The sequence below is a fragment of the Stylophora pistillata genome, chromosome 8 (genome assembly GCF_964205215.1).
Source record: "Stylophora pistillata chromosome 8, jaStyPist1.2, whole genome shotgun sequence".
NCBI classification, from domain to species: domain Eukaryota; kingdom Metazoa; phylum Cnidaria; class Anthozoa; order Scleractinia; family Pocilloporidae; genus Stylophora; species Stylophora pistillata.
The window spans coordinates 30,662,672-30,688,019 of NC_142526.1; the positions used below are offsets into that span (position 1 = coordinate 30,662,672).

Genomic DNA, 25,348 nt, shown 5'->3' on the forward strand with positions numbered 1-25,348 from the left:
TGAAATTTTATTGTAGATCCAAAACCACCTTCAAGTCCCTTTTTTGGAGCCTTGCCCTGCAATCCTATTAGTTTAATATCAGTCTTGTGAAATTTTATTGTAGATCCAAAACCACCTTCAAGTCCCTTTTTTGGAGCCTTGCCCTGCAATCCTATTAGTTTAATATCAGTCTTGTGAAATTTTATTGTAGATCCAAAACCACCTTCAAGTCCCTTTTTTGGAGCCTTGCCCTGCAATCCTATTAGTTTAATATCAGTCTTGTGAAATTTTATTGTAGATCCAAAACCACCTTCAAGTCCCTTTTTTGGAGCCTTGCCCTGCAATCCTATTAGTTTAATATCAGTCTTGTGAAATTTTATTGTAGATCCAAAACCACCTTCAAGTCCCTTTTTTGGAGCCTTGCCCTGCAATCCTATTAGTTTAATATCAGTCTTGTGAAATTTTATTGTAGATCCAAAACCACCTTCAAGTCCCAGTGGACGTGTTCGTCAAGCGACGAGATTCATCGGGGTCAAGCGAGGAACATCATTTCAAGCTCTTCAGTGTGGAATCGGGTGGTGTGCAGAATGTCCCTTTACATACAGCATACAACGAAGAGCTTTTCTTTAAACCTGGTGGTACTGAGTAAGTTAGATCAGCAAAGTAACCGGTAATTATCCTTGTAATTGTAAATTTCATGTCACCTCATACTTGTAGATTTATCATGGCCAAACTTCTGCGAGACGTATCGGACTTCTTACTACAACCTAAACTCCAACTAAATTTAACATAACTGCGAGAATAGATTTAAACTTTGTCGCATGAGATAGGTGCTCTCACATCATATCATGCGACACAACTGCATTATATGAATCTTTTGAGCTCATTCTGGAGCTTTAGTTTCGATGCTTCCGAACGAGGGGAATCCCCTTCCAAATATCCGCCTCTTATTAGCTACGTTGGTGTCTACTACTCAAGAGAGTATGGGCTTTTTAATCGTTTGGGCCAAAAATAAGTGTAGATTTTGATTATTGTGGTCTTGGTATGCTATTCAAGGGAAACACGGGAACACATTCGTCTTTTTGCCTCGACAGAAATAACAGGAGCGATCAAAGTTTATTATTTGAGCTGAATTTTTGGATGGATTTTGATAATATTTTTTCTTCCAGTTTTCATATATCATCTTCCTCGATATCCTGGAGAAAGTTTTCTACAGGAGAGCCGTCTCATGTGTTGTCTTGTTCGTCAACGATGACTTCAGAGTCTTCCTCCACTTTTTTCATCAAGGTACAGTTCTGCTTGATGGAAGCATTTTAAATAGATCTTCTAGCTTGCATGTAAGATTTATAATTCACTATTTTTGTCTCCAGGCCCTTTGTTTATCAGACAGCTTGAACAAACTGCCAACTGGTGAGGACTCTCCCCATCACGTGATCCATTTGTACCCTCCCTTAATAGTGCAAAATAAACTTCCATTTGAGCTAGTCATATCAACAGAGGTAAGTTATCCTCTTGTTTATAATCATCCCTTGATAGTATAAAAATCTTAGTGACCAAAAAGGAAATTCCTTGTAGAGAAGGCATTTTAGAGTCATGTAAATAAGTAGAAACCCCTTGGGAACGCTCTCCTGGTTGGTGGAATGACTTTCGACAAGGTAACATAATATAGCTGAATAATTTTTTTATTTTTGTCCTTATTTTACTAGGAGGGAGGTGGAGACGATAAAGTACTCAGTGCCGGTGACAAAGTAACTCTTGTCAATGTGTGTCCTGGATATGACTGCAAAATAACTGTTACGGTACTAGAGTGTTATTCATTTCATTAACTTTTAAAGTAATTTGGCTTTCCTTTCGGGTAAAAATGCTTATGGTCGTCTTTGCTGGTCATCGTGTTTCATCAATTTGTAAGTTACATCCAGTTATTTAAACACGCTCATCGGCTAAGAGTGCTCGTTTGTTTCAAACTGTGATCGAAATCAATTGACTGCATGTACAGATTTATAGATTTGAATTTAGAAAGAGGCTTTTTTAGCGTATTTGAAACTGTAATTGTTTGCGTTCCAATGCCGTGACCTTCATTTATGAGTTCTTTTGATTAATGCAAGCATATGTATGGCACGCTCCCATGCCTGAACACTCACATAATGATTCTAACAATTCTTTGCATTCTATGCAAAGCTTAAAGATTACAAAGAAGCTACTTGGATGGGAGATATCTTTGTGAAGAAACAACGGTACAAATCCTGTCAATTGCTAATGCGTTCACAGGAAGACGTCTCCAAAGAATTGGTAGGTTGCAAAGTGTTTCTCCATCTTGCCTTACAATTTTAGCCTGAACTGGGCAAGATACGGTTGTATAATTCATCTATCTTATCGACATATAACTTCTTCTGTCTCTTGTTTTATCTATTTAGTCTTTGAAACCGTGCAATTTCAAGTCTTGAAATGATTGAGAGGAATAATCGAAACAACTGCATTTAGCAATTTGTATGGTTAACTTCGATTCAGAGGAAAAATTGCATTAAGAATAGTTAGTCACCGAAGTTTTAAAAATTTTTTATTTTTTTATTAGTCGCTTGGAGTGAAATCGATGCCCCAACAAGGGACAAGGGAGCTGTTCATCTATTCCCCCTACTGGCTTATTAACAAGACTGGACTCCATGTGGAGTACAGGGTAAGTAAAAGAAGTCAACGGATTTTTTTCAGTTCTTTTAACATCATCAATACATTTTCACTGCCTGCTACTGTTGATGTCAAGTGTGCAACAGTACGAACAGCTAAATGAAAGCCATTACTGTGGTAGTAAACCAAAAGGCGTTACACACCGGAAATACTCCTCAACCTCAATTTTTTTTTAATCGGTGTTTTTGTCCTCATCCGTTTAAATCCTTATTTATCCCAAGTGTGTAAGATATAAACCAATCTTTCTACAGCTTCCGACAGAGGGGTGATAAGTAACTCTTGCTTTTTAATATCACCGTCTCCTGCATTTATTAATTTGTTAATTTGGTTAGGCAGGGGACGTTAAAGAACCCACTCACGAGATTACTGTGATGTGGTCTGGCCTGTTTATTGGGAATTGGAGGGGGGGGGGGGGAGGGGGCATCTTCAAATAAGTTTCCTTTGTCTGTAAACTGCTGATGCAGTCCGGCCAAAGTCCCCCGAAAAGTGTTGTGATTCGAATTTGATCATATCCACATGTTAATTTGCGCAATATAAATATTAAATTATTATTATTATTATTATTATTATTATATCAATTTCTCTTTACGAAGGTCTCGAGATGTAAACAAGTTTATAATCAGTCTGCTATAGAACAACATCCACTTCTTTTTAACTTTACTGAAAAAACCTACAGAAAGGTAAGTCCGAACTGAAGACAGTTATTGTTTGTTTTGCACCAGAGCCCAGTCTGCACACTGGCCTAGTGGCGGACACCGCGATACATTTTCCTGGTTCTTAGTATGAAGTGAATTCGGAGTTAAGTATGATAAACCTCTGATTCCTCCACCAAGTGCTTTGCGGTCAACAGAAAGTATAAATAAGTTTTAAAAAAGTCTGTCAAAAATCAAATGATTTGGCAGCACTTCGACGGATTTTTGGTTAGTATACCTTGTTATCGTGTGTTAACAGCCATGAGTTGACAAAAAGATGCTTCGGAAAAGACATGTTAGCTGTCGTTGAATGTGGAGTTATTTTATTTTTGTTTGTTTGTCTTCCCAGGCTAGGCTCAGACTGCCTGGACATCCCTGGTCCAACAAGTTTTCTCTGGACGCTGTTGGAGATTCTGGAAAGGTAACATGCAAAGGAAGCGAGTCCAAAAAGTTTCAGGTGAGACGACTAGAGTCAGTTTTTGGAATACATGTATCGTCGTTTATTGTTACAATTATTATGAATTCTGTGTTCCGATGTTGGCATTCCAAGCGGGGTTACCCACCTTAAATCCGTAGAGATTTTAAATGCTTCAACCTGCTTCTAGATACGTTAAGAAGAATTTGAGAGAAAGAGGCCGGGAACCTGGCCAATAAACAATATCTTGACCTCACGCCCAGTCAATATCGTAGTCATATTTATTTTGATCTCACTCCCTATTTGTTCTAACCGCCTCCCGGTTAGCTCAATTGATAGAGCCCGGGACTGATGTGCAGGAGGTCGAGGGTTCGAGCCCCGGCCGGACCAACACTTAAGGTCTTAAAATAATTGAGTAGAATATGCTACCTTTCTATAACATCAAGAAATGGTTTAGATATTCAGTCTTCTCGGATAGGGACGAATAAATGGAGGTCCCGTCTTCTGCAGGGTTAGGGGAAGGAGACGGTAATTTCTCACGCACGAGATTACTGTGTGATGGATGTCCTCCCCTGGGGTGGGATGGGTGGGTTGTTGTTTTGCGTTTCATACATGAGCCTCTGGCTCGGGCAATATGGGTAACCATGCCCCACGTAAAGACATTAAACTTTGATTATTATTATTATTATTATTATTATTATTATTATTATTATTCATTTTGTTTTATACCCTTTGTCTCACTGTTCCAGTTTATCCTACAAATTGAAATGTCCAGGACAGGGCTGACAAAGGTTGTAACGCTAACCCCGAAATACGTCATCATTAACAGCACGGAGGTATGTGATATTCATTGCCGGGGGAGTAGGGGCTAGTTGTTTGAGTTCGTGGAAGGGATAAGGTCGCCCAGTTCCTCGAATCCTTACCCTATACCGAATTACCTTATACCTATTACCCTATTACATTACCCTATTACTCTATACCTCGGCGCTCATTGGGGGAGGGGGGGGGGGGCGCCTAATCGAGGGTGGCACTTATTAAGTTTTCTTTTCAAGAACTGTAACTTTATTTAGGCTCAATCTTTTATACAAAATTAAAATTACAATATTGTCCACGTAGACGTAAAGTCGATATGTAGATAGAAATCACTGGAAGTGACCTATTGAAAGAGAAACCATTCTCCTGCACTGATTCCACTGTAGTTGAAGCTTGAAAAGTTATGAATAAAGCGACAATAGAAACAGGGTTTCTTTGTATCCAGTCCCTACTCATGTAAGAAAGTGAGGGAGGAGGGGACGCTTAATCGAGAGGGGCGCATGTTTCACGTAATGGTCGTACAAGTCTGTTAGTTATTCTTTATTACTAATGTCCTTTCTGAACTTTTTCTTCGCAGATTTCGTACTCTTTTATCGAAAATAAATGTAAAAAGGCTTTGTGGTTTGTTGTGGAGCCTGGAGAAGTAAGTAAATTACTTCAGATCGTGGCGCTCATTGCTTCACAATTTTCTTTGCAGTTTTTGAAATAAAAAAACCACAGACAACTATTTTTGCGTTTCATTTATAACTGGAAGATGAAGGGATGAGATTGTTGTAGGTTAGTCTTTAGCTGGGAAGATTTATCTTAGTGCCAGCTAATTGTCCCGTAGGCGAGTAACTGAAACACCTCTTGTTTGTCAAAAATGTATCGCATATTTTTTTCTCTGGCAAGTGTGAGATTCAGGGCCGAGATTATTAATGAGCGCGTAATACACAGGTGTTAATAAGCCCTACTGTACTATCCACTAGAGATAGAGAACTCTTCATGCAGCGGATTGCGTTATTTACCCTTCGAGCCACCGGGGCTTTGTTGAGAGTACAACGGAAGATCTTTGATATCATTATCAATCTGTTACGAACCTTTTTTTTTTCGGTTTTGTTGAGAATACAAATTTAACAACCGTTTGCATATGCTTTCGTTTTTAGAGCAAACCATTTTGGCCCAGTGACAAGTCCAGTTCAATCATGTTGAAGCCAACAATGTCAAAGGTCATTTCGAAGCCTTTCAGTTTCGACTCCTCGCACACAACAGTTCTTCGGATTCCGGATTGGCAGGCTCTCACTGTTGACGTTCATGGGGAGGTCGAAGATGCCGTGACAACTGTAGTGGTGTCACCTTACTCGCCTGGAATTGCAACAGTCAGGATTGAGAACCTGTGTGACGATATTCCGATCCGGTTTCATCAAAAGTAAGTGTGGTGGCAACACGTACGTAGCATTATATTTATGTCCATATTTTTGAAAGCTAACCTGGTATTGTAGGCCAATGCGATTTTGGAGATCCTCTCTTTGTGAATGCAAGTCGTGTGAGATAATGGAGAGTGCCTTCCTCCTTACATTTTGCTTTGATTTTCATATCTTCCGATGCACAAACAACGGTTGACTTAAGTGCTGCGGGTGAACGATAATGTTTTACTGATATCTCTATTTTTAAAGAAACAAATGCCTCTTTTTCTCGTTTCGCAATATCTTCTGATCGAGTGCAAATAACTTTCAGAGGCTGTGGGCAGGTGACGGTGCTTGACTCTAAGCAGATGATCCTTTATACTTGGGATGATCCATTAGGTGTGCGAAAACTGCTCTGGAAACCGTTCAAGGGAATGGATAAGCCAATCGAGGCTCAAGTTGATGAGGTAAAATCTTAAGAAAATGTAATTTTATATAAATTTTCTATGTATCTAGTGTTATAACGAAGAAAAGGGCCTGCCGGTTGAGGAAGCCATTCAGCCGACTGTGTCCAGTCGTTTACAACATCTTGTCTGCGGGGCTACCAAGCTTTGAGTTTACAAAATGGCGATCCGAAACAGAGAGAGACCACAGATCAGTTACGACCAGTGAATTCAAAGCAACACTTCATTTCACCTTAAATAATTCTGCGTCTTAGATGTAGTTCAGTATTTATTTTGACCTTTTTGTTTTCAAACGGCAAGTTATTTTTATTTTTCACTTAAACTGTAAAGGGTCGAGACTCGTCGCCTGTCGAGCGATTACCAGCGAAAATTCAGCCGGTGACTGCTTCTTTCTCAGCTTGCGAATTTCGCCGGCTGCCGGGGCTTACCGACAACCCTGCTGTATCTGACAGTTACTCCTTTTTTGATGCTGTTTATGTTTGCGAGAATTTTAATTGAACACGATGTGATCCAGTTTAAGTGTCTTTACTGTAGAATTGCAGATTTGTACAGAAGAGCAATACTTGTATCTTTCTGTAATTCCTGCTAAAATTCTCAAGGAAATGTCTCGAAATTCTAATGTAATTCAGCAGCCGTATGAAGGTAGCGCTCTTATAAGTTTCCAAAAGGTTCTTTTCCAGGTTCTTCACTTTTAGCAAAGGAACAACCCATTTTGAAGTTGAATTGTCCAGTAGAGAGGCATTAATCGGCAATAGTTTAATACGGTTCGCTGAATGGTACGTACCTCTCTACATCCACCCCTATTCTAAGCTTCTATTCTACTTATTTTAAATTTGTAGGATAACTTCGGCGAAATTCGAATGGAACTCGATGAAATCTCTCCACCAGTCAAAGATGACCGGCGTCAGCTGGAAGACAGAGACAGCACATGTGGATTGCTATGCGGCTCGTCAAGCGCTGTACCTGAAGAAATCGATCAGGAGTGGGATACTGTGGATGGGGCGGTGGTTCACAGGGTCAAGAAGACTATCTACTGGGTGTCTGTGACGGACGGACTGCAAAGGGTGCTGATATTTGCTGATGATGAAAATCTTTCATGTCTGGCTCGGAAGGTTAGAAAAACTGAATTAGAAACAAGCGCATTCTCTTGTAATCACAAAACAAATAGAATTGGGTTCAAAAATGAAGGAAATCGCCCGGGGAGCTTTTTAAGGTTCAGAAGAAAATGTGCTCTTTTATCTTATTAACTTATTGCAATCCCCTTTTATAATTTTAGTGTTGTGACTCTGAAGTTGTTACCATGGATATTTTCATGTCATTGGATGGTGTCGGTTTGTCGCTGGTCAACAGCAAACCTGACGAAGTGGCATACATAACTTTATCTAGGTAATGCTTCTTCTCTCTTTCTTCATCTCAAACTTTTCACTTTCATCATTTACAATTTTTTTTTTCATCTTCGCCATCCTCTTTAATTTATTTCTTAACCCTTTGATGTTCATCCACACCAGCAAACTTTTATTTTAATCGTTATGCTGTTTCAAAATTACTCAAATTTGTATAAATTTACGAACTTTCTACCACAAATGCTAAGCTACTCGCAATGTATTCAGCAGTAGATGGGGAGCGAAGTGAGAAGCCAAGCAGTGTTGTGTTACACCCTTAAACGCCCAAGTTTCTCCTAGTAATTCTTCTTACTGACTTCCATTCAATTCTTATACTGTGAGTTCGGAGATTTTGGTGTTTGATATTTTTCTTTGTTCCGATCACTTGTCTGCATGATATTGTATTGATATTGTAAGGAGAAATTCTGTCTTGATCACTCATGGGAGTCAAATGGTTAAAAAAAAAAAGTGGTGAAAAGATGGACTTGTCTTTACGTTTTTAGATAGATAGATAGATAGATGGCGTTATTAAAAAATTTAGCAGCCGATGGGCTGAATTATGTTATTGTTACAATACTAAGTAAAGATATATATAAAAACCAGACAAAAAAAAAATTACAAAATGTATTTAAAATGTGAAAAAATAATCTATACCTATATATATTATGTATATGTAAGTGTATAAAAGACGACAAGTTAAATAATCAAATATATCACATAATTACATGTTCATAACTAAGATAATTTTTATTATAAAACGGTGCTAGCCTTCCTTGCATTGTTATTAAGAAAACTTAATTGTGTTCTTTTAGTTGAAAACTTGGTTATACTAAATGTTCTTTTCTTCCTTAAATTGTAATGGCAGTTATTATCGGCAGGCAAAAGTTTGTTCAGTTTGTGTCCTGGTCTGCTTGCTTCCTTAAATAGTTCACATGTAATCATCTGGCGCCTCTCCGATAGTTTTGCCAAGCCAGTTTCATCCAGTGCTTGCTCGTAACTTCTGTCCGGATGAATAATGCGCAAGGCACGCTTCTGACATTGCTCCAGGTCATTGGATAGGTATTGTGGTAAGCTATCATGAAATAATGCACATGCATATTCCATCACTGATCGAATACACGTGGTGTAGAAGGTTGTAAGTTCCTTTGGTTTAACTTGGGCTCGTTTAAGTTGTCTCAGAAAGTATAAACGCTTGTTAACTTTCTTCGTAACTTCATCCACATGATCATTCCACTTAAGATCGTTTGCTCCGGTTACGCCAAGAATTTTGGCTCTGCTGACACAATCAATGTTCTTGTTATTGACCTTCATTGGTTTAAGGACCCTGTTGGATCGTGCAAAGCTAATCCGCAATTCTTTACATTTATCTTCATTCAGTTGGAACTTGTCAGCAAACACTTGTTGGGACAGGTCGTCGACATACTGCTGGATCTTACTTATAACATTCTTTAATACAGTTTCAGCTATGGTTGTATCGTCAACGTACTTCCATATTGGAACACCGATGATAGAGAGGTCGTTGATCATTGATGGTAAACAGCCATGGACCCAATTTAGTCCCTTGGGGCACTCCAGATGGAATTGCCACCCATTCAGAGTAGCAATCTTGGGCGAGCTTGACGCGTTGTCTGCGGTCCGTTAAGAAATCTTTTATCCAAGCAATAATACCGCTAGCAAGGTAAAAAGTCGAGAGCTTCTGCATCAAAATCGTATGGTCGATGAGGTCGAAGGCCTTACGAAAGTCAAATAGGACGACACGGAACAGTAGCACCATTGCGTCAGTAGCGGTCAGCCATGCGTGAATCATACTAATGAGCGCAATAGTAGTATTGGACCCTGGGACCGTTCCATATTGGTGTTCATCTAACTTTGCAAGTATAGCAGGTTAAATATATTCCACCACATATTCCTCAGCAATCTTGGATAAAACAGGTGTTAACGATATCGGTCGTAGGTGTTTGTTAACGTATTTGATCGGTTTCTGCTTCGGAACTGGAACAATGTCAGCCTCTTTCCAAGACCGGGGAAGTCTTTGTTCTTTAAAAGATTGGTTGATAATCTCTGAGATTGGATCAGCAAGAAGGTCAGCGTTTTCTTTAAGAAGCCATGCCGGAATACCGTCAGGTCCAGTAGCTTTAGATGGATTTAGAGATGATAAGATACAATGAATATATGAAGTTCATATATTTTTGAACTGCGGTATTAGATACGCATGATGCACGATCCTCGCAGTAGATAGCGCTATTTATGCAATAGCGAAAATCAGACCTGAAAAAAATCAGGCCTGTACGGGACTCGAACCACGGACCTACAAAAATATATGAACTTCATATATTCATTGTATCTCATTTATCACTTTCACGGGTTTATTACGAATCAAATTAACGGCCTGCTCCCAGTTGGCTTGTTGGCTCAATTGGTAGAGCGCTGCACTAGTATCGCAGAGGTCCGTGGTTCGAGTCCCGTACAGGCCTGATTTTTTTCAGGTCTGATTTTCGCTATTGCATAAATAGCGCTATCTACTGCGAGGATCGTGCATCATTCGTATTTAGAGATGATAGTTTATTTAAGACAGACAGGGTGGACACTTGAATAAGAGGAGCTTCATTAGGTAGTTGTTCAGCGGTGTTGGATTGAAGAGGATCAAAACCACTCATTACGGACAGAAAGGCAGAATTGATGACATTGGCGACATCGTTGAACGAGCGCGAAGAAGTTGGTTGTCCGCAATCGATGTGTTGGTACAAAGATGCCGGGTCCAGTTCCGGTTCCGGGTCCGGGTCTTTAGATGTTGACATTCCACTTAATTTCTTTACCTCGCTCCACCAAGTAGCTGGCTTACCCTTTTCCAAGTGTTCGACCTTAGACTCATAAAATTTGGCTCGGTAAGACTTTCTTTCCCAATTCACCTGATTTCTGAAGGCGCGATATTTTGCAGGGTCTCCATGGGCAAGTGCTTTCTGACGCTGACTAATGAGGTGCTTTAACTTCCAGTTTACCCAGGCCGGCTCATTAAGATGAATGGTCTTCTTTTTTAACGGGAGAAGAAAATTAATACCGGTGTTAACTGTTAACAATGTTCTCCAGTGTTTTTACTTTATCTTCACAAGTTCGACCACTTTCAATCTATGATTGGATGTCCACTTCTTCCAGATATGTACACATTGCCAATCGTTTTGTAGGTCTCAAATCTCTAGATATTCTCGTGATCTTGAATTTGGGTTGTTTTGAGCACTCAAGGGGCTGGACGTCGATGGAATAATGATCGGACAGACCAAAGGCAGGACGTTGGATAGGCGAATCGTAGAACTCATTTAGATTAGTACAGACAGGATCCAAAATGTTATCAACTAGTTGGTTTATATAAACAAGTGTATATGCTCACGATTTCTAGGACGTGATAGCTGATTCGAGGTCGCTCTCTTCAACTATCATGCGGTGGAACTCGAGGAAAATATCTTCATTTATCGTTAGAAATTGTGGCTTTTTCACTTAAACGAGTCGGTTTGAAATACTCTTCTGAAACCCTGTGTCCTAACCAGGTCTGATATTCTGTTGCGTCTACGGGTATGGTTTATATCTCATTTTAATTGTGTAGGTAATCGGTATTAATTGATCAGTCCTTGTTTAATTTGGCATCGTTTTACAGTTCATCCTCAGTCTGGCAGGTGGAGGGGACATCTGGAAGATGGAAGACCCTGAATCTGGAGTTGTCCACTTGGTTAGAGGATGCCTGGAGGAATAACGCCGTGGAAGTCGTCTTGGAAGACAGGGAGGTGAGGTTTATGTAAAATAAAACATTTTTGAAACTGCGGTCGTTGACAGTAGTTCTCAAAGAGAGATTTAACTCCATCCTTAGCTCTGATTTCGCTAACACTTCTTTAATCCAGAAAAACATTTAAAGAAATATTACCCTTACTTTCAATGTACAAATATCTTAATCACATTTTAGTTGTTTATTGCCTGGCCCCTGGCCATCAGTCTTTAGAACATCTCACTGCAAACTCGAAATTAGCTGTGGTTGACGTCCTCACAAGGAATTCAAAATACTTCGTTGTTCCACGCTTGTGATAAATGCGATGGACAGACAAATACCATATGTTCAATATCTGCTCTTTTTTGTTAGCTTGAACGAGTGAATCTCTCTGTTGACTCTGTACAGGTGAACTTTAATACAATGACTATGACTCGCCCATATAACGGGGCCCTTCAGAGATTGTTTGAACCTGCTCTGTGGTTAAATTACACCCGATCAGATCGCTACCACAGTCTACACTGCAGAATGCACCGAATTCAGGTGAGGACGAATGATATCTCCGCCAACTGTTTGTTTCTTTAGGATTTTTCCTCCCGAATTTAATTTCTCATAAAGAAAATTACTTTGTCGGCTGGATAATTTTGTTTTTCAAATCATTAACAATTTCAGTTGCTTTTTGATAGGTTAAAACCTATGCTTTTTTTCGTTTTATTCTCGATCCTACTTCAACACTGAGCCCGTTGTTTGAGGGATCATTCTTTACCTTGGTCGTGTGCTTTGAGACCCAGGTTATCCAATGTTTATTATTAGCACAGATATATTGCCAATATGATCCACCTTATCTCTACATTATCCGTTGTTTTGTTTATTTCAGATTGATAATCAGCAGTTCAGTACGGTTTTTCCAGTTGCTCTTTATCCATCACCGTTACCTTCCGCCATCATTCATAGGACAGGTAAGTATGGCTGCCTTGCGTGCCATTATGTGATACTGGAAAATGTCTACGACGTTCGCGCTCATCGCAACTGCGACCAGATGCGTTATTCATCAGACAAGTGAATACCATGGCATTCCTCAACTATGCGCGCTGAATACCTGGCGAAATTAAAGTGCTGATGAGTGCTTTTGTTTCTTAGTTTGAGGATATTTTACGATTTGCTCCACTGTCTTCAGTTTTGATTGTGAAACGATGTTGAATATTTATGTAATACGTCGATCAAAGAGTCTTCATCTCCCAGTAGATGGCTTTTTGACGAGGTTGTCTCTCCTAAGTGACTTGAGACGATCTCTTCCTTTCCATGCTTCAATTTTTTCATGTAGAAGTTTTACACCGAAAAATCCAAACAACGTGTGAGGTTCAGAATGTTTTCAGGAGAGCAGAAGCCCTCAGTATGAAGATAACTGTCGATGTACATACTATAGCATAAGGCATTCAGGTGTGTTACCTTAATACTTTCTGTGCATAGCGTATCCCTTTAACGACAATTTACTCTTTCAGGATTCAAACCTTTCATTGAAGTGTCAGTGATTTATCATCAAGTCCCAAAAGAAGGAATGCATCACATAAAGTAAGTGCAGTGTTGCTTGAGCCGTCCAAGAACGTTCGGTGTTGGGTAAGTCTGTACTAGAACCATGTGGCTCGCCCAGCCGGAGGTTATCCCGACGGTTTCCTTGGCATGAAGCGACTAGGAGTATTACTGTTATCCCCTGGATGGGGATCACAAGATTACCCCCCCTCCCCTCCCACCCCAGCATCAGGCTTCACTGACAATTTTCTGGTACCCATTTGTACTCCTGTGTGGAGTGAGGCACTGTGGAGAGCACTACGTAACACTGCTTCAAACCATGTGAGCTCGAGATATTCCAGCGGTAAGGGGTTTGGGTTGGGGTTTGAGTTAGGGTCAGGAATATCGGGGGCTTACAAGGTTTGAAGCAATATTACCTAGTGCTTTCCGTGAAAGAAAAGTAATTTTCCCCAAGAACATAACACATTAACCCGACCATGTCTCGAACCCGGACTTCTAATAATTTTTATCATTATTTGAATCTGCAGATACGCCAAAGCATTGGTACAGGAGATGAATGTGAGAATTGATAAAGGGTTCATTATTTCGATGGCAAGCCTTTTCAGTCAACAGAAAGAACTTCTAGAAGAGGTGAGAAGCATTGTTCGAGTTAAAATAATGGATTGGAAAAGTAGAGGAAGCAAAGTGTCGGGTTCTTTCAGTAATTTACTTCTCTTAACGGCCTGCTCCCAGTTGGCTTGTTAGCTCAATTGGTAGAGCGCTGCACTAGTGTCGCAGAGATCAGTGGTTCGAATCCCGTACAGGCCTGATTTTTTGCAGGTCTGATTTTCGCTATTGCATAAATAGCGCTCTCTACTGCGAGGATCGTGCATCGTACTTACTTCTCTGGACTTGTGTATAAATCAAATCTGCATCAGGTCCCGTTTATTTTTTACCGTCTTTCACTGGTTGATTGACGCGAGTATTTTGTTTTCGTGATAGGAAAATTATTTCGAAGAAGACATGAAACGATGTGCTATGCCTCTGCGGGAAACGAAAGCAGTAAAAGTTTGTATTGGCTGAGTTCTTGCCCGTGTTAATAATGTAAACAGAGTTGAAAGTCTAGTGGGTTGGTTGAACTCTTACACGTTTCCATTGAGTGGGCTTAAATCCAAAAGTACAACAGTTAAACATCACGAAGAACCATCGAGAAGTACTTGTAAACACATGTAAATGCCTCCAGCACTGGAAAATACTTGTGACCGAAAAGGGATTAGATTAGGTTTGTTCCTGACTGGCTTGGAGGGTGGTGTAACGCCTCTGCACCAATCACAACATAATAGTTGTAAATTCACTTCAACCTGGGGTTACTTTGGAAACTTAATATAAAATATCTCCAATACATAGTGACCATAAGTTGAAAGTACACGAGTTTGTCATAATTGATTCTCCTTGAAATTTTTTTAACCTTTAAACCAATATTATGACTGCAGGCCGCATTGGAGACGCAAAAAGTTTTCCTCGAATACTTCCATTTGTCGCCTCTCAAGGTTTGTCGCTTTCACTTTTTATTAGTCATAAGTTGTCGCTTTTATTATAATTATTTACTAGTATTTACAGTTAGTTAATTGATCTTGCCAAGACCCGACAGTTGTGATTAAATAATATAGAATCATCTTTATTAAAAGGACCTGTCTGTGGCCAACCAAGGTGTTGCTAGTTATAAAGCACCACAACTAAGTTATGAATGATAAGATAACAAAATGAAGTACTTACCTTTTATTACATTGTTCTCTCGTTTTGGATTCAATTAGCCTCTTTTCCTCATGCGCTGTACTTCCTGATGCGTTGGACATCAGTAGCACTCTGAGCTTGTTCTTACCACGTTTGACGTCATTTGTGATCTAAAACTAAAGGGAATTCATTACCTGACGTGGGAATTCCGCATTAAATTGCACGAGAAAAACGATGTCGCACGATTCGCGAAGCGATTAATGCAGTATCGGCTTTCAGGGAATTCACGTACTTCACGTGTCAGGTAATGGATTTTCCTTGAATTGCACAATTGGATAAAAATCAGTAAAAAATAAAACAACAATAACATTGTTTGTTTTTATCCTAAGCGCGAAATAAGGGATGCGAAACTAATGCAATATCACTTAGCCTCGTTTTCAACTCGCAATTCCACTCTAAATGCCTCGATTCCTTAACCAATCAGAATGCGGGATTTTATTCAATTATGCGATTCTAAACAGAACTACGGAAAAGTAGAATCTATATGTTGAATAACATTATCAATGAAGTAACTAAAACTGTTCTTTACTAGATCAATCTCAGTTTTTCACTGGCATCTTCCTCTGATGAGGACGATGAGAATCAAGCTTTTGCTCGAGACTTGTTGGATTTCTTTGTTGACTCCATTGGGGCGACACTCACAGAAATTAATGATGCTGAACTGAAGTAAGACAATCGTTTTGGTATATTTTAAACTGAATCGGACATAAGTGTCTAAAATCGGAAACTAGTGTCCAAAATTGGACATAATCGTCCAAATTTTTAAAAACACTAGTTTCTAAAATTGACAATAGTGTCTAAAATCGGACAATAGTGTCTAAAATCGGACAATAGCGTCTAAAATCGGACAATAGTGTCTAAAATTGGACAATAGTGTCTAAAATCGGACACTGGAGTCCAAAATCGGAGACTTGTGACCAAAATAGGACACTAGTGTACAAAATGGGACACTAGTGTCCTAAAGCGAACACCAGCGTCCAAATTGGACACTAGTGACTAAAATCGGACACTTGTGTCTAAATTCGGACATCAGTGTCTAAAATTGAACAGTAGTGTGTAAAATGGGACATGTGTCCGAAATTGGTCATCGGTGTCTTAAACCGGACACTAGCGTCTAAAATCAGACACCAGTGTCCAAAATCTTTTATTTCACGTTAAATGGCCAAAATCCGGCTGATGATAGCGATGGTATGTATTGCTGTTTTACTCTATCGATTTAAAAACCATCCATCTGTCCTTAGTGAAGACGGAACGCTTTTAGAACCCTATGTTTGCAAAAGTCCAGTTTTCGAGCCTTCAATGTGGACACGAACAAATCAATTAGTGTACTTTTACAAGTGAAAAAGCATTGTTGTTGACGAGGCCTATGTTTCAAATTGTGGGAGGAGGTGAAGACTAGGTGATATACACAATTTTTTCTCTGCATTTTTCTTTAGTTGCACATATAATTTATTCTATCAATTTACCTACAGAATGGCTTATTTCGAGCGAGTCAGTGCATTTTTGACCCAAGAGAATCTTGTTGCTCAGATCACGCGGCATTACACCATGCAGGTAAATATTTAACACAACTCTCAGTAAGAAAATAACGTATTTCTTAGTGCCTATCGTTGCATGTCATTGTTATTTGCTCATTCGAAAAATTTACTTTTTGTGGGCGGTTTTTCAAGAATAGGGCTCAAGGATATCCCAAAAGGTATTTGAACGTATTTGTAGAGTTTAGTCGGTGAGGAAACGAAGAAGAGGAGGGTAACTGACGCAGTAAGAGGCTATATGGTAGCTCTCTTATCAATCTTGTTGTCAGTCATTTTCTCGAACACTTAATTCTAAGAATAATTGTGCTTTAAAAAAAAATTATCCTTGAGTGCAATGTTTTGCGCCACATTGAACGCTTATAGGTAAGTTTCAGGGGGGCCCTTCTTTTGAAATTTCGGAAATCCTGTTAAGCCGCGCTTTAGAGTAAACCCTGTTCTATTCATCTTGCAGGGTGTTCGCCAAGTTTATGTTCTTGTATTGGGCCTTGATGTGCTTGGCAACCCTTACGCACTGATTCACGGGATTGGCGAGGGAGTTAGGGACTTGTTTTATGAGCCCTATCAGGTGAGCTGGGATTTTTTGTTCTTTAAACTAGAAAGGACCAAAAGTAGACGAAATTCTGACATGTTATTATTATTTTTTTATTTTATCAGGGTATCATTGCAGGGCCAGGAGAGTTTGCTGAAGGTGTAGCTCGTGGTGTCAAGAGCTTGCTGGGTCACGTGATAGGTAACTGAAGCGCAGTACCTAGTTTCATTAGATTTTGTGTTAGAGTGGCTTTCTTAAATTTTTCGTCGGGTGACTCAGTTTTCTACTCGACTATAGAAAGATTATTTAAGGTCTTTTTAAAATGACTCATAGTTTTATTGGAAAAATTTGGTCATTAGCAGAACGAAACTCGTCGGACATGACGTCTTCAGTTTCTTCACGGACCCTTGTCTTTTGTCACGATATTTAACCGTAAAGGCATACTTGGTATTTTGCTTTTGTTTTTGTGTTGTTTTGTTTTGTTTTGTTTTGTTTTTAGTGCAAACTCTCTTGCGTTCAGATGAGCACTAAGTAACTGCAGGTCAGGCCACTGGGAACTATGAAAGCCGAGGAGAGGAAATGAATGTTGGTTTATATTGTTATCAATACTTCGATTGCTATTTATTTTTTTTCGTAGGCGGAACCGCTGGAGCGTTTTCGCGGATAACGGGTTCATTAGGTCAGGCTGTGGCCACGCTTACGTTTGACTCAAATTTTCAGATGGTAAGTCGGTAGTTCAGCTATTGCATCTGCTTGGAGTAGAGTGGGAAGCAAACAAACAATTCAATCAGTGTTAAGTTCTGTACTCATTACGTATTACCAGGAAACAGTGATCTTTTCGCTATTAGCTATCGCGCATCGTGGAACGAATTGCGGAGCTGTCATTTAAGAACGTGCTCTATTTTTTGTGCTTTAGCAAAGACGTCTGCGCATGCACAGACAACCTCAAGGTGTTGGTCAGGGACTGTTAATGGGAGGAAAGAGTCTGTTGATGGTAAGTTGAATTTGCGTATCTTTTGAGCATCTCGGAGAGAATCGAAACTCAAATTATGGTGGTTATTACTCGTGTTTTGTCGATAACGCCGAGCCGCCAGAGCATCCTGACAAAACTGATGCTGGGGGATTTTCAGATTTTGTCAACTGGCTCGTTAATGTAAAATTGGCTACGGTACCGCGAAGAGTTTCGAAGCGGACGTTTCGAGCGTTAGCCCTTCGTCAGAGCGAATACAGGGGGGAGACTTGCGAGGACAACTGGAATAAGATCTGACAGGCATTGATGCAAGTCAATCTCAAATGTAGACTTAAAGACAAACAAAAAGACATTAAAACCCAGAAGATGATCACAGTGGCTTGTCAGACGGACTGACTCGTTCATTTTGATTCCTTCTCAGGGTCTTTTCTTTGGAGTGTCCGGTGTAGTTGTAAAACCCGTAAAGGGTAAGTTTCTGTTTTTTATTTTTATATTTTCACGTTGAATTGAATTGGTAAATGCGGGGTAGTGTAACTGTTTCGCTGGTTACAACGAGGCTTGCTCAGAAATAAATTATTCGTGCCTATCATTGAATACGTTCTAGTATTTAACGTCCGCGACGTCAGATGAAAAACTTGTTTCGAGGTCGATGATCCCCCTTTTTTAAATCACTACTAGATTGCAATCAGCATGGCAATACTCTTCTTTCTAGCACAATGTAAAAAATATGTGCAGTGATTTCAGAACCACCTTCAATGGCAGATATTAGATCTGAGCCCGCGTAAAAGCGGTTTTGTCTAAAGATGCGCGGAGTCGAGGCACTTGGGCCAAAGGCTTTGTAAATTCTCGAAGGTATCACTGTATATTTGAAAACAACTCGCATTTTACGCCATTTTTGTACTTTTATCGACAATCTGAAGCATTCAAAAGGCAAAGATAGCAATGGTTAGACATTGTATTGCATTTGGATACAACAACCGGAGCGATAAACCACATTGCAAGCATCTTTCGTGGCATTTACTGCCACTGAGCAACAAGAAACTTCTGGCGACTTGGCTAGTCAAGATTAAACGGGAAAAAACGCCCTTAAGTAAAAATTCCTTTTATGCAGTGAACATTTTGAGAAGGAAGACTTTTCCAAGTCATATGCTGGCCGGAAAGTAAGTCTTAAGTCAGACTCAGTTCCGACAATATTCAGTTTCTCCGAGCAGAAAACCAAAAGGAAGGCTCCGAAGGAAAGACGCTCGATTGATGATGACTTTCCGGCCAAGATGTTTGCAGTGGGGTTTATCGCTCCGGTTGTTGCATCCGAATGCAATACAATGTCTAACCATTGCTATCTTTGCCTTTTGAATGCTTCAGATTGTCGATAAAATTAGCGTAAAATGCGAGTTGTTTTGAAATATACAGTGAAACCTTTGAGAATTTACAAAGCCTTTGGCCTAAGTGCCTCGATTCCGTGTATCTTTAAACAAACCGCTTTTTCGCGGGCTCAGATCTAATATCTGCCATTTTAAACAACAAACATATGAAATACATATATATGAACTGCGGTTATGAAACGTATATGTGCACGATCCTTCGCAGTAAAGCGCTATTTAAGCAATAGTGAAAATCAGACCTGAAAAAAATTCAGGCCTGTACGGGATTCGAACCACTAACCTCTGCGATACTAGTGCAGCGCTCTACCAATTGAGCTAACAAGCCAACTGGGAGCAGGCCATCAAATTAATTCGACATAAACCCGTAGGAGCGTTTGATTTATCATCTACGGGTTTATGTCGAATTAATTTGATGGCCTGCTCCCAGTTGGCTCGTTAGCTCAATTGGTAGAGCGCTGCACTAGTATCGCAGAGGTCAGTGGTTCGAATCCCGTACAGGCCTGAATTTTTTTCAGGTCTGATTTTCACTATTGCTTAAATAGTGCTTTACTGCGAAGGATCGTGCACATATACATCTGCCATTTTGTCTAAGCTAATGATATTTCAACGAGGATTTGGTGTAGAGCGGCTCAATGTGACATTTTTGGCTTCGGTTTATAAAACGTCTGCGAAGCACGCACTTTTCCCTTCCACAATAAAAAATAGAGCGATTTCCCTTTTAAAAAAATTTGTTTGTGTAGGTGCCCGTTCGGAGGGTGTAGAAGGATTTTTCAAAGGAATTGGAAAAGGCCTCCTTGGATTGCTTACTCGTCCAACTGGAGGGGTGATCGACATGGTCAGCTTTACTCTTGATGGAGTGAGAAGGTGATTTTCTTTCTTTGCTCATCCATAACTTTTTCGGGCCATCTTTTACTTCATTAATCTTTTCACATTGAGGAAAGCTAGTTCTATCTGTCCGATATAAGGAGTGCAAGGTCTAACTTAACCGCATACACAACACTTAGGTTGAGTTTTGGGAAATTCTAGTGCGTAACGGCACTAATTGGATTTGGAAACACCAAAAAGGGTTAATTAACCCTCTACGCCTTTAAATTAGTTGGCGTTTTCTCCATACTGTTCTCTATACATCTCCTAAGGTGTTGGCAAGGAGAATTTGTTAAACAATAATCAAGAGCTTCTTTAGTTGGTGATTATTTCCTTTATTCTCGTGACCTTAACTTGTGATTCAGGGGTGATATTGTAAGGAGAAATTAGATGTTAGTCACTCTTAGCAGTCAAAGCGTTAACTAGAAATTACATGCTGAGGCTGCACGGAATGTTTATCTGCTTAGACCCTCTTGACTTTGAAATTGCTACTCAAGAATCACAATCATTGAGTTTTATCCTCTGTTATTATTTTGCAGATCAGCTGAACAGAATGGCGAAGATATCGCCTGCAGGATGAGACTTCCTCGCTTCACAGCCTCTAATATGGTAAAGAAAGCAATAAATGTGAACTATGCACTAATTTTGTCGATAGAAGCTCATTGAAAAATTCCTTTTTTCTTTACAATTTTTTTTTTTCACTTCTACTTTTATTATCCGTTTCCACAAGCCTTTAAAGCCTTTCTCAGAGCACGACGCCCAAGGAAATGGAATCTTACAGGTAATGATGATTACATTATTATTCTCCTCGCGCTCAGGATTATTGTTGAGCAATTCATCAAAAAATTTAGCTGGAATGTCGCGTTACGAGTAGAGAGTCTAGAGAAGAACTCAGTACATTCGGTGGTGGACTTCAGATGCAGCAAGCAAACCGTAAGGCTACCGAGTTTACCGAGTTTACCGAGTTTACCGAGTTTCTCTGATCTGAAATCAGAGTTTGATTGATAGTCATTCATTCTCCCCCTCAGAGTTTACATCAATTTGACGACGATGTTTATGTGGACCACATGAGCATTGCTGAGGAGGACGATAGTGTTGTGGTCCTCTTAACAAACAGGTGAGTTGTGTAGGCGTACCTAATCCTCTTTGTGAATAAGTGCCCACAGTGTTGCCTCTGCCTTGCGCAGACAGTTGTTCCAAGTGCACCTATTTCCTGCTGCCGTGAAAATTTGCTTTAAATCCACCATATAAACTTGTTTTATCCAGGTGAAATATTTAGTAAACTCATTCAAAAGCGAAAGGTTACAGAACCATTTTTATTTAGAAGTTAATAAATCAAATGTCTGCTCTCTTGTTTTTTTGTTAGGAGGATATTGAATTTGCACCAAAGCAAGTTTTGGCATAATTGGAAAGTGAGATGGAGTTGTTTATACGAGGACGTTGCTGGTTTCCCTTTGCTTACCGAAAACGCATTAGTTATCAAAGAAGAATCTTCTAAGGTAGAGTTTAATCAGAAGTAAATCGATTTAGCTGTAGTTATTAAATAGTTATTTTTATGGTTGTCGTAGTAATTTCTTTTGTCTTAACTTTACCAGCAGGATCATACAACCAGTTTCCTCTCAGCCCCTACACACGATATTGTGTCTTCAAACAGGGTGGAACTAGAGGTCAGTCGAGCTCTGGATATCGAGAGCGGATAATCTGTTGTTATAGCATATCTAATAACTATTCACCAAAGTGGAGGTGACTAGTGGTGGATAACTACAGCGAGGTAAATATTCACTGCTAGCCTTTGACACTGAGGTGAATAATTGTTTAAGTGTATACAAAAAAAAGTGAGACAATATAGCAAAAAAAGGTGATTTTAACTCATTTATTCCTAAAAGGATTACAGTATTTCCGGGCGCAACTTCTGCGTCAGTTTCTCGGGGGTGAGTAATTACAATTATTCTTTGAAATCGAGGTCAGTGAAGAGTGGCTAGATATTCCCGAAAGCCACTCTTCACCGAGATTGAAAAGAATAATTGTTTTAGAATGTACACACGGAGTGATCTCGACAAAATTAAAAGGAAGCCGTTTAAAGGCAATTTCTGCTTCAGAAACTTTAGCGAAACGCGAGTTTACGCCCGCCATTTTGTTTTTCACATTATCCACTCACTCGGAGGTGTACATTGTTGATTAGCCCGAGATAGCGAACTTTAGCGAAACGCGAGTTTACGCCCGCCATTTTGTTTTTCACATTATCCACTCGCTCGGAGGTGTACATTGTTGATTAGCCCGAGATAGCGAACCAATCAGATTGCTTGAAACGCCAACATCACTGAGTGTGTACATACAACAAAGGATATTTGGAGCTTGAATAGCCAATCAGAGCGCCCCTTCATCGCTATCTACTGTTTTAGTATGTACTAAATATATTTATCTTTCAAAGCAATAAATGTTCATGTTTTTATCAAATGATACATTACACGAGTGGGTCACGTTCGTGTGGATAATAAGGCTAGTCATTTTTTTTTCTTGCTTTGATTTCATCATCATAATAATAATAATAATAATAATAATAATAATAATAATAATAATAATAATAATAATAATAATAATAATAATAATAATATGAAGGTGTAGTCTGATCGTCCGGGTGAGTGTAGTCCTGAGAAGGACTGTTGTCGGTGGTAGTGACTGACGTTTCGACAACCTGTGGGGAAGTCATCATCAGAGTCAAGTGAATGATTGTTGTCAGTAGAATGTTCTTATTCCAGTTCGTGTGAAATGATCGGTTGGTTTTGCCGTGATGTTATTGGCTGTGAGACTCAAGTGACGAAAGTCGGTCGTGATTGGTCTGTTTCGATCTGTCGGTAAAGTTAGGTCGTTCTTTTTCGGTCGTTTGTGATGTTTATGTCTTGAATGAGTCGTTTGTATGGAGCGGGTAGTTGTTGACATCTGTTTAGGGGAGTCTGTTCTAAGTTAGTAAACCAGCTTTCCAGAGTCAGTCGTTGAAAATAGTCAGTGCTGTAGGTTAGGCATTGCGCAGAGTCCCAGTCAATGTTGTGGTTGGTAAGTCGATGGTGTTCAGCAATGTGATTGCTGACATCACCTTTCCTCGTCGCCCGTCTGCGTTCAGTCAGTCTTGTTGTGAGGTTTCTGCCAGTCTCACCGATGTAGGAGGCTTGGCAGTCGAAACAATTGATCTTATAAATCGTTCCCTGTCTGTTTCTCGGTTCGTCTTTGTCTTTAACGTTGGTTAGTAACTGACGTAGTGTGGTGATGGATTTGTGGGCGACGCGGATATTGAAGGGTAGTAAGATGCGCGAGATGTTTTCAGACATGCCTTTTATGTATGGTATGGTTGCTGTAGTCGTAGGGGTTGCGGTGTCGTTTGTTTCGGTAGTGGTAGTGGGTCGGTGAGTGTTTCGTCGGATGAAGTCGTTGTTGTAGTTGTTCTTCGTAAAAACACGGTGAAGGTATTTGTTCTCGTCGGATAAGCTGTCTGTCGAGTCGCATACTAGTTGTGCGCGTCGTGTTAGAGTTCTGATAGTTGTGGCTTTGTGTGATGTAGGGTTGTAGGATGACTCGTCTAGTAATCTGTCGGTGTGTGTCGGTTTCCTGTAAACTGTCGTCCGTAATGAGTTGTCGTTGTGGCTTACCAGGCAGTCTAGAAAAGGACGTTTGCCATTTTCTTCGACTTCTCTGGTAAACTGTATGTCAGTGTTTTGTTCATTAAGGTGGTGGTGGAATGCGTCAATTTCGTCGTGTCGAAACGTCAGTCACTACCACCGACAACAGTCCTTCTCAGGACTACACTCACCCGGACGATCAGACTACACCTTCACATGTTACCCCCGGGTTCAAACCATTTACTGCAATAACAATAATAATAATAATTATTGTTATTACTATTACTATTATTATTATTATTATTATTATTATTATTATTATTATTATTATCATCATCATTATTAGTGGTAGTATCAACATCACCATTTTTAAAAACACTTTTAAACTGAAACTGTCCTTTCATCCATGCAGACTCTAAAAACCAAGATAGACAGCAACATTCGTCACCTACGCTGAAAATTTGAATCATAATAATTTCAAGTCCAGAGTGGAAGCTATGGCTGGCAGATGACAAAGTTTCCGTGAGCAGACAATCCATATTCTAGAAATTTCCATATGTTGACGCCACCAACTTGAAAAATTCGATGAGAAATTTCTATTTAGAACTCGTCGGTCAATCAGTATTCAAGTTACGTTGATGTTATAGTTATAGTAAATTACTACAATTTGTTCTGGCTAAAATGTGCACTACGCCAGGAAAAAACCACCTGTATGAAGTGGCTAAAAAATATTGAAATGAACGAGATGGTACAGGCCTTTAGCCTTTAGGTCGGTACGTACACAGAGAAAAGACACACGGACTAGTCGCTGCGACACTTCGCTTCGTTTGTCATGAATGTTTGTGGAAATCTTTATCCCTACCACAGAATTTTGTCTCGGAAATTCGTTTTTATGACAATAGCAATTGTTTTCGGAACTAATTCACAGGGAGGGAGTTGAGGTAGAACCTTGACCAAGTGATTTTTCGCTTTGTGTGTACCAACCTTGATACACCTGTCAAAGACATAAGTAGTGACAAAATAAGTATTGTAGCAATTATTTATGATTGAGAATTGAAGAAATGAAACAGAAATTACCCAACTTACCTGAAGCTATGATTGTTTATATGTGTTTTAGAATTGACTCTTAAAAAGAGTCTTATTCTCTAGTGTTCTACAATTTAATTTTTTTTTCGCATAAAGCGATAAAAATAATATAATGCTTTAATCAGCGTAAGAGCTTATCAAACCAGAAACTTGCCATTTTACGCTTTTTCTGATCTGTCATTTGATTTGAATACTAAGTTATGTACCTGCACTAAAAATTCGGCGTTAGATGTAAGAGAAGGTTGAAAAGAGGTAAGAAGGGGTCCTGCACACGTTTCCCGCACATCAAAAAATAGAAATAAACAACTTTAAGGTTCGCGTATCGCTGAACGCAAAAATCACAGTTCACGGGGTTTTATTCTCGTATTTTCACAAGGCACGAAAATTAGAAACGCTTCATCCTGCATCACGCAAAAACCCCTTTCATCCCCTCATCAAGAGAATAGAAACATTATTTTATCTTTCCCTTTTCTAAGGTCGCTCAGTGAGAGTCAGAACT

The 25,348-nt window shown here is 39.6% G+C and overlaps 1 protein-coding gene across 6 annotated transcripts in view; it reads left to right on the top strand.

Annotated features, from left to right (window-relative positions):
- Positions 1 to 24,844, top strand: part of LOC111322505 (intermembrane lipid transfer protein VPS13C) — a 77,267-nt gene extending 52,423 nt beyond the window's left edge. For 2 of the 6 annotated variants that reach the window (XM_088729668.1, XM_088729670.1), the window contains 35 exons: positions 452 to 624; positions 1,149 to 1,266; positions 1,350 to 1,478; positions 1,686 to 1,778; positions 2,158 to 2,268; positions 2,552 to 2,653; positions 3,255 to 3,341; positions 3,703 to 3,810; positions 4,518 to 4,604; positions 5,159 to 5,224; positions 5,727 to 5,989; positions 6,298 to 6,433; positions 7,270 to 7,542; positions 7,707 to 7,816; positions 11,462 to 11,588; positions 11,975 to 12,109; positions 12,444 to 12,525; positions 13,069 to 13,138; positions 13,624 to 13,726; positions 14,078 to 14,143; positions 14,569 to 14,625; positions 15,402 to 15,535; positions 16,342 to 16,423; positions 16,856 to 16,969; positions 17,059 to 17,134; positions 17,571 to 17,656; positions 17,850 to 17,927; positions 18,325 to 18,370; positions 20,026 to 20,149; positions 20,689 to 20,758; positions 20,880 to 20,930; positions 21,178 to 21,266; positions 21,516 to 21,648; positions 21,745 to 21,816; positions 24,176 to 24,844. In XM_088729668.1, coding sequence (XP_088585794.1) covers positions 452 to 624; positions 1,149 to 1,266; positions 1,350 to 1,478; positions 1,686 to 1,778; positions 2,158 to 2,268; positions 2,552 to 2,653; positions 3,255 to 3,341; positions 3,703 to 3,810; positions 4,518 to 4,604; positions 5,159 to 5,224; positions 5,727 to 5,989; positions 6,298 to 6,433; positions 7,270 to 7,542; positions 7,707 to 7,816; positions 11,462 to 11,588; positions 11,975 to 12,109; positions 12,444 to 12,525; positions 13,069 to 13,138; positions 13,624 to 13,726; positions 14,078 to 14,143; positions 14,569 to 14,625; positions 15,402 to 15,535; positions 16,342 to 16,423; positions 16,856 to 16,969; positions 17,059 to 17,134; positions 17,571 to 17,656; positions 17,850 to 17,927; positions 18,325 to 18,370; positions 20,026 to 20,149; positions 20,689 to 20,758; positions 20,880 to 20,930; positions 21,178 to 21,266; positions 21,516 to 21,648; positions 21,745 to 21,816; positions 24,176 to 24,220 — 3,696 coding nt within the window. In that variant the 3' untranslated portion in view covers positions 24,221 to 24,844. Of the gene's footprint in view, positions 1 to 451; positions 625 to 1,148; positions 1,267 to 1,349; positions 1,479 to 1,685; positions 1,779 to 2,157; positions 2,269 to 2,551; positions 2,654 to 3,254; positions 3,342 to 3,702; positions 3,811 to 4,517; positions 4,605 to 5,158; positions 5,225 to 5,726; positions 5,990 to 6,297; positions 6,434 to 7,269; positions 7,543 to 7,706; positions 7,817 to 8,739; positions 9,811 to 11,461; positions 11,589 to 11,974; positions 12,110 to 12,443; positions 12,526 to 13,068; positions 13,139 to 13,623; positions 13,727 to 14,077; positions 14,144 to 14,568; positions 14,626 to 15,401; positions 15,536 to 16,341; positions 16,424 to 16,855; positions 16,970 to 17,058; positions 17,135 to 17,570; positions 17,657 to 17,849; positions 17,928 to 18,324; positions 18,371 to 20,025; positions 20,150 to 20,688; positions 20,759 to 20,879; positions 20,931 to 21,177; positions 21,267 to 21,515; positions 21,649 to 21,744; positions 21,921 to 24,175 lie in introns of those variants that run through there. The other 4 variants (XR_015990411.1, XM_088729669.1, XR_015990412.1 and 1 more) reach the window with 4 other exon arrangements.
- The last annotated feature ends 504 nt before the right edge of the window (positions 24,845 to 25,348 follow it).